The 8,676-nt window shown below is 33.3% G+C and overlaps 1 protein-coding gene and 1 pseudogene across 1 annotated transcript; both read right to left on the bottom strand.

Moving 5' to 3' along the window:
• Positions 1 to 2,910: 2,910 nt before the first annotated feature.
• Positions 2,911 to 3,566, bottom strand: LOC148761653 (rust resistance kinase Lr10 pseudogene; annotated as a pseudogene).
• LOC18594489 (LEAF RUST 10 DISEASE-RESISTANCE LOCUS RECEPTOR-LIKE PROTEIN KINASE-like 2.2) lies at positions 3,511 to 6,599 on the bottom strand. Its single transcript, XM_088808681.1, has 5 exons — positions 6,203 to 6,599; positions 5,901 to 6,105; positions 4,707 to 4,804; positions 4,571 to 4,600; positions 3,511 to 3,776 (listed from the first exon to the last, which is right to left on the bottom strand). Exons 1-5 carry the CDS (start codon positions 6,597 to 6,599, stop codon positions 3,511 to 3,513), a joined length of 996 nt encoding a protein of 331 aa, XP_088664807.1.
• Between the last annotated feature and the right edge of the window lie 2,077 nt (positions 6,600 to 8,676).

Here is an 8,676-nt window from a genome sequence, read left to right as displayed (position 1 = left end):
TAAGGGCTTAGTCAGGCGCAAGCCTTTTTCTTCACGCTAACTAGCTGCATCATTAATTACCTCCCTACATACATTCTGTGAACAAAAAATGCCAATTTTACTATACTCACCTTTTCACCAGAACATACACAATAATTATCCAATACTCCCTTTATTTGCTCCATCTAAGCTTTTGAAGCTTCTGCGAGGAGTTGAGATCATTAGCGAAAAATAAAGGAGTTACGACTGGTCCATGTTTACCCAATCTAATTGGTTTCTGCATTTCTTGTTCAATAGTCTACTTAATACCATGAGCTAGTCTTTCTATACATAGCATAAACAAATACGGAGCATGTGGATCTCCTTGTCGCACACATCTCGAAAGGAACAATTCATCAAAACACGCACCATTCCATAATATATGAAAACTACAGCAATTCCAACTTTTGATTAAAATATCGACAATGTTACCTATGATTCTAGCTTCCAAGAGTGAGTCATGAATGAATTCCCACCTTATCCTATCGTAAGCCTTCTCCAAGTCAATCTTAATCATCATCTATCCCCTTCTTCCCTATTTTTTTGTGAAAAGAATGCATTACCTCCTAGGCAACATTTGTATTCTCAACAATATGTCTCCTAGGAATAAAACTGGCTAGTGGTTCATCTATGAATAGATTCATGTATGGCTTTAACTTATTAGCTACAAACTTCATTAAAACTTTGAAGGCCACTGGTAGTAAACTAATGAGTCTAAATTGGGAAATGTGCTCAAGAACCCTAACTTTAGGAATCAAAACAATCAAAGAACTACACATGTTAATGCCAATCTTTGCTTCATTAAAAATAGCCTGAATATATTCCACTAATTTTTTCCCCACTACCTGCCATTGAGGTTGAAAGAACAAAGCAGGAAAACCATCCAATCTTGGTGCTTTAAGAGGTTTCATCTCGAAGAGTGCTTCAAAACTTCTTTCTTATCTACTGGACATCCCATAAAATCATAAGCTTCCTCAAATAATCTAGGGTACCAGTTCCATATTGGATATGGCAGGAGATCATTACCTTCCTTAGAATATAAACACTAAAAAAAAATCCATAGCATGCAATTGTAATTACCTCTAATCATCACATTATTCCTCATTCAAAACTCTAAATCGTAAAATTTTTAACTTGCTTCTCCTTCTCATTACTCAAAGGTGAAAATATTTGGTGTTACAGTCATCGAACTGCAACCAATCCGCCTTGGACTTCTAAAATCAAAATGTTTCCTTTTACTTTAATACAGTTTCATATTCCAAGCATAAGCTGTACTCCAACTCTCTTAGATAATTAGAAGGTCGCAATTCTAGTGCTTTCTCAACCCCAGTCAATCTTGCTAATAATCTCCTTTTTTATAAAAAAAAAAAAAGTTGCTCAACACCTTTCTATTCCACTACCTTGCTTTCTCATAAATATTCACCTTCACCAACGCAACATGAATACTACCCGAATTATCCCATGTTTATTTCACAAACTCCTCAATTACAAAGTGTGTCAACCATGCTGCTTGGAATTGAAAACTTTGTGTTCTATTTACATTCCGATCTTCCCTTGTTGAAATTAGCAATGGTCTGTGATTTAAACCCACCCTCAGGAGATGGTTAACAATCGCATCACTGAAACCTAGTCTCCACTGAATATTACACATTGCTCTGTCAATTCTCTCAAAAACCATACCTCTTTTTCAAGTAGATTTGGGACCTTTAAACCTAAGCTCCATCAGTTCAAAATCATTTACAAATTTCTGAAAATGAAGACAAGGTCGTCTGCCCCTTATAGACTGTCTAGACTTTTCATGTGAAAATAGGAAGAAGTTAAAATCACCTGTTATCAACCATGGTTTTGTAACAGATCTGACAAACCTCACAAGTTCCTTCCACAACGCATTTCTAATAGATGGATTCAGATAACCATAAACTATAACTAAATTCCAAGAATTTCCCACTAAGTGCTCAACTGCAATATGGATACACTGCATGTGGTTCGCAATCACTGTTATATTAACAATCTCCTACCAAAGTATCCATATACCGCCCAAAAAACCAATTGATTCCACTTTGTGTGATCTTTCAAAACCAGTAGATTTAATCAGCCTTTCTGCATGAAACCCACTGATCCTTGGCTCGACTATAATAACCATGAAAAGAATACTTTTAAAACATTTCTAAGATTTTTTTTTTAATGAATGATGGGAATGAAATGAAAAGTTTCATAAAAATTTTATAAAAAATTATTTTTATATAAAATAAAATAAAAATTAAACTCCTTGAAAATCAAACAAGAGCAATAAAATGAGATTCAAGGAGTTCAATTTGGATGAGAAAACCATTGACCTATCAAATTGAGAAGGTGGACCCAAAGAAATATCATTAATTTTGGGGAAGATTATTTTGGAGCAGCAAGCAATTTTTTTGGCTATAGTCCACCATTTCAGTCTAACTAGAATTAAATCATTAATCACTTGCAGAGAAGTTATTTTCATTCTTTGCCACCTGCCACAAAGATGAAAAAAAAAATTGATGAATAGATTCTCGTTTTGGGAAGGGAAAAAATTGAGAAAAATAATAATAAAAACATAGATTTTATCCACATGCATCTAGGCTGCAATTTCTTGAAAGGAGACCTTAATTTCTTGTGCGGCAGACAACCTTTGAGGCTTTAGAACAAAATGGTTTAGCCTTAAGTGGGGCATAAACTTAATTATACCGCTCACTGAATGGAAATTGATCGACCAACCGCATTTCTTTTATCAGAAAGTTTTTATGCATATATTGTTTTCCACAAGTATCTTACATAAAACTATATGATAAATTATGAGTCGCTAGGCATAAAATTACAAAACTACTTGGGTGACATAATGAAATACACGTTCACTAGTTGACACTACATTTAACATGAAGTTGATGCTTCAGAAGGAAGTTGAAAAGGTCTGGGAGGCATTTTGAGGAGCTCAACATCAGTTTCCAGCATCTCCAAGACTTTGTTCATTGAAGGACGATCAATAGGCTTCGTTTGTACACACCAAAAAGCTGTTATTGACATCTTCCTGACAATTATCTTTTCCTCATTTGTAACATCTCCCAACTCTAAGTCCTCTCCTTGATCAGATCGGTCATAAATCCATGATGGAAAGTATATCTGACTTGATTGTTCAATGAATGCATTCAAATTTTTTCTCCTACCCACCATTTCCATTAACAACATCCCGAAACTATAAACATCGGCTTTATATGAGATGCCTCCAATATTTTTGTAGACCAACTCAGGAGCAATATATCCAAATGTACCTTGTGCTGCAGTGAGAGAGATAGTACTATCCTTTACTGGAGACAATTTTGCAAGACCAAAATCCGAAAGTTTTGGGTTAAAGTTCTCATCTTGAAGAATATTATGTGGCTTAATATCAAAATGTAAAATTGGCATGTCACATACTCGATGTAAATAGTCAATTCCTCGAGCTATTCCAAGTGCAATATCAATCATTTTTTGCTAACTTAAACTGATCTTATTTTCTCTTGCAAATAAGATTCTATCTAGAGATCCATTTGGCATGAAGTCATAGACAAGAGCTTGTTTTGATCCCTCTACACAAAATTCAATGAGTTTCCCAACATTAACATGATGAATCCTCTCGATTGTTGCAACTTCATTAATGAAATCTTGCCCATTAGCTTTTGAATTGCCTAACAACTTTACTGCCATAAGATGGTTGCTACGAAGTTTTCCTTTAAACACTGAACCATAACCCCCTTCACCTAATTTATTTTTTAAACCATTAGTTATTCTTTTTATTTCATAATAAGAATACCTAATAGGTAAGAAGTTATTTTGACTTTGAAGGAACTCTTCGATTGTACTGTCTGCACATAAATGTCTCCTTCGAAATGTGTATGTAACAAGTGCAAGCAAGCAAGATATCCCCAATAACATTCGTGATAAGATAATTCCTGTGTTTTTTTTTTTTTTGACAAAAAAAAGTATATTGGAATACATTAGTATTTTGAATGTAGGCAATACATAAATACAAGTAAAATTGAGTTATTTCGTGCAACATATCTTATATATCTCTTGTCCCAAGAAACTTGACATAATGAAAATACCAGATTCCCATTTTAAGTAAGACCAAAAAGCATTAACAGATTAAAAAAAAAAAGAAGAAAAAAACTATTGGGCCCTCAAAAAGTCTATGAATCTAACGGTTTAATGCTCCCTTCGTAGTATATACTATTGGTTGACAGGCCCGTTCTCTTGGTAGTACATTCGATAATCTCTAACTAAGTTCTCCATAAGCTTTTTACAAGAAAATTAAAACAATTCTTTGCAATCCATTTTGAATAAGTAATTATTTAGTTAGTCATATTATTCAAGTTTTATTTTTCTTATTTCTTATTCAAATAAGCAATACATTTCAAAGAGTTTCATAAATTTTTGAGTTTTAGAATGAAGGGGCTTGTGTAATCTCTTTTATTATTTTTATCTTAAATTTGAAATTTCAGATATTGCTCAATTTTCTGTATATACAAACGCAAGGCTAAAACTTATTAATTACCTGTTATTGCAAGACAGATAATATAAGTTCCTGCAGAAAATACCAAGACAAAAAACAAAATATAATTATTAATTCAAGAAGTGGAAAGGCAAATCCAAGAACAACATTAGTACTTAGCGAATTCTGGAAAGCGTACTATTTGGCACATGGTATACAGGGTAAAGGTCGCCGTGGAAAAGGAAATATTGAAAGCTGTCCACATAGATTCTCAAGTTATACAGCAACCGTGCCAATCTGGATTATTCAACACATCAAATTAAAAGGAAGAGGATGTAAAAGAAAAATGACAAGTCGAAGAGGATAAGAAAAACTATGTTTTTTTTTTTTAAATAATTAATAGAGGTGTTATAGAACATTATGTTTTGTAGTAAATTTTACTATTATATATCTATAATAAAAAATATCAAGGATCAATTTGACATCATATTTTAGTAATAAAATTTGGTATGAACATCATTAATTAACAATGATCACAAATGAGTTCAAAATTTTCAATTTAAACAACAATTTGAGTAAAACCTAGATTTAAATATTAATTCTCCTATTCCTAATTTTCAAATAAAGTTATGGCCTAACCAACTCACTACTTTTTATTCTCTCAACTTAATTATCAATAATAATTCCTATCAAGATTTTACACTTATCAAACTTAATTTCTTAGATAGCAAATTATCTAGATAGCATTTTTTTTTTTTTGAAAGGCAGCCTAGATAGCATATTTATAACTAAGTGAAAATTTTGTTCGTGTGTATGTCTTTAAATATATATAATATTTGACATACAATTTAGTTCAAGTGCAAAGTAGCAGGTAAAAAAAATAGTCTATATAAAAGTTATTAACTGATTATTTGCATGATAAAACATGAAGCTGAATTTGAATTAGTTGAGCAATAAATTGTCATTTTGATCACAGTTCACATAATAAAAGATATTTTCCAGATTAAATTGAAGTCGGTGAGACAAAAACTTTTCTTATAGTTTTTCAAAAAAATAACTTGTTTGCCATAATTTCGTAAATCACAATTTTACTATCCAACCAAATTCACTATAATAAAATAATGTTAAGTATCTAACCTATATTTAATTGAACATAGGATCATCGGAAACCCTCGAACCAAACAAACAAGCATACCTCCTAGACAAACTTATAAGGAACAACAAACAATAAGAACATAACAAACTTTGAGTATAATAGCATGTTATGCACCAAACTTAAAACCAATTGGTCATTAATAAAATAAAAATACCCAAATTAACAAAAAAAAAACATAAAATTTACCCAATATGAATGACACGGCTCAAAAAACACAAAGGCTCATAAAAATCTTACATATCTTGAAATGAAACCTTGTTGTCGCACCCGGACCAGTGCCAGGGGCACCTCCCATCGGAGTCTCTCCATGTTATTTCGTAGCCCAGTAATAGCTTTTCGTAGATATCCGAAGTAGACAAGCCTATAATATTCTCGAACATGAATGGAACCTGAGCTATGACTATGCAAGACTGGTTGAAATCTCCTGGCGGTGTTCTTTCATCTAAAAAATAAAAGCAGGAAGTTGGATGGGACGAGCTATTGGTGCAACGAGAGGCATCAACGTAGGAAGAAGATTTCATTGGTCTTGTGCAATTTACTAGATACATAAAAAAGGCTATTAGGAAATTGTAAAATAAGATGGTGTGTGTGAACCACAAGTGCATCTCCAATTTCAGTTCCAATAAAATCGAAGGAACTACGAAGAGGAGGAGGAAAGGAGCAATCGTCACTGCTCAGTCTCTCATCCATAACCATAACTCTTATTGCCTGATTTTCATTAAAGATCTCTTGAACGTAATACTTCAGAGTACCCAAGGCCAAAGTGGTGATATTGTTATCATTGCATTCCAGTTGAAGACCACACCCGGGAGGCTGGCTTTTTAGTCGGAAAGGATAACTGACGGTAACATTTCCACAGTGAGAAGAGCCACAAGCTTTACTAATTTCACGTCTAGCGATGCAAAGATCAAGGAATAGAAGTAAAGCAACGGCCATAAGCCAAAACAACGAAACTTGTGCTTTTAGCATCCTGAAGTTTGGCAATGAAGAACCGAGATTGAGGCTGACAACGTTTTAAGTCAAGGATATATAGAAGCATTGAAATGTTTGTCGGTATGCAAACAACCATTTGGTCCCAAAGCAACAAATAAAAGGAGAGTCCTTTTTTCGGGCGGTAAAGTACTCGGAAAGTGTTGAATTGTTGGTCCACCTCGTGGATATAATGTGTTAAACTTTACATAGGTTACTTGCGAGTCAAAAAAGTAACAAACATTAAATAGGTGACATTGACCCAAACAGGTTTCACAAGCTTTGTTTAAATGTCCCTCAAATATGACCCGTACGTTGCACACGGGTCTCTTTGCACCCTCTCTATATGTCAACATCTTTTCCCTGTTTCTATAAATGCTTTTCACGTAGCAAACTCTGACTTCTTTGCACCCTCTTTCTCTCTTTTTGCTCAGTATCTTTTCTGTTTCTCTCTCTGCTCTCCACATGGTCGCTCAGGATGCCTATTGAAATATCGTTTTAAATATGTTATAGATTTCAAGTTATATTTCACAAATTAACTTAATTTTTTTATGTACCTTATTTCAAATTATGTTGTTTGGTAAAATAAAAATCCTTGGAATTTGGATGGGAGATTTTGGAGGGTTCAAATTTTCATTTCAAATTCCAACTGTTGAGATGAAATTCGTCAAATTTCTTGATTTTCTAAAAAGATATTAACATTTATTATATTTCTCGTTTTACGCAACCTTCATTTTTTCTAACTAAAAACTCTTTTCTTTAATATATGCTTTTGACTTTTTCATATTATTATTAGTCACATTTATAGATTTTTTTTTTCAAATGTACAATGAGAATAAAGTGGAAATTTTAATGAAATTAGCAAAGTGTAAAAAAAAATAAAAGGAGGTGAAATGAAAAGAATGTAAGTACAAATTTTTTTTATCATGTCTAGAAAATTCTAAAATCCAGAAATAGAAAGGACATAAAAAGAAGATAAAATATTTTTGGGGAATAATTTAATCAAGTAGTAAAGATCCTGTATAAGTTTTTCCGAACTTTTTTGCCTTATTTTCTAAAGATGAATATTAGTCAAGATTCAGCTTCTTCAATGGAGGTTCCAAAATTCAATTTAACAGCACCATCAAGAATCAGTTTTCCATTCTCTTCTCTGACTACAAAGCCCGCACTCGTTTTCTTCTCATCATCATTCCCAACTAATGCCGCATCCACGTTCATTTTATAGACCCTTGGGAGACTCCATTTTACCGTCTTTGTTTGCTGAAGAGACAAGCTTCCATGTGCCTTATTAACATCCGTCCATGTATTGCGATAGAGTGTTGATGCCAATTTCCAACACCTGTATCGGTTGCAGCTTTTGATTTTTAAAAATCGTTGGGTTTCAAGCCTTCTAGACAACCCGTAAAACCACCATTATTTCTTCAAGTTGCTTTTTCTCCATTATATCACATAAATGTTGCAATCAATCTATCATTGTTCTGAAATTTTCTTCTAGATGTCGAAATCCCCATTTAGATATCATCCATACAGCTATTGCCAATGGGCAACAACACAAACAATGGTATTCCGTTTCCAGCTTATCTTCATAATTAGGACAGTTTCCTTCAACATTTACTCTTATTTGAATCAGTGCTTTCCGTGTTGGAAGAATACCGTTAATAGTTTTCCACAGGAACAAAATGATTTTACTAGGAATGTTTAATTGACAGATCTTTTTCCAAAGTCCCAATGATTACCATTTGAACAGCCCGCTACATTATTCAGACAAGTAGCTTGGATTAGTCTATAACCCGATTGCACCGTACACCTCCCATGGTTGTTGAAAAACCAAACTTGCGTACCTCAAGGCCTTCTAAAGCTCAAAGGTATTGACAAAATGAGACCCCGTTCATATGGAAGGAATATGTTATTTATTTTTTTCCACATTCCATGTCATTGTTCTTTCAATGATCAGCTCTGAAACCCGCAACTCGTTTTCTACTACACATTCAAACCTCATAATCGATCTAGGCGAATCATATGGCATCCAATTATCTTGACTTAC

The sequence above is a fragment of the Theobroma cacao genome, chromosome 7, assembly GCF_053813885.1.
Source record: "Theobroma cacao isolate CCN51 chromosome 7, ASM5381388v1, whole genome shotgun sequence".
Classification (NCBI taxonomy): Eukaryota; Viridiplantae; Streptophyta; class Magnoliopsida; order Malvales; family Malvaceae; genus Theobroma; species Theobroma cacao.
This window is presented reverse-complemented; position numbering and strand designations above follow the sequence as displayed.

What these genes read in the sequence shown, in the direction of transcription:
- LOC18594489 (XM_088808681.1), bottom strand. Translation starts at nt 6,599, where the DNA reads ATGGCCGTTGCTTTACTTCTATTCCTTGATCTTTGCATCGCTAGACGT. An exon ending in AAGGTTTCATTTCAAGATAT is followed by an intron (nt 4,805 to 5,900) that starts GTAAGATTTTTA and finishes TGAATAATCCAG; the next exon opens with ATTGGCACGGTTGCTGTATA. An exon ending in TGTATACCATGTGCCAAATA is followed by an intron (nt 4,601 to 4,706) that starts GTACGCTTTCCA and finishes TATTTTCTGCAG; the next exon opens with GAACTTATATTATCTGTCTT.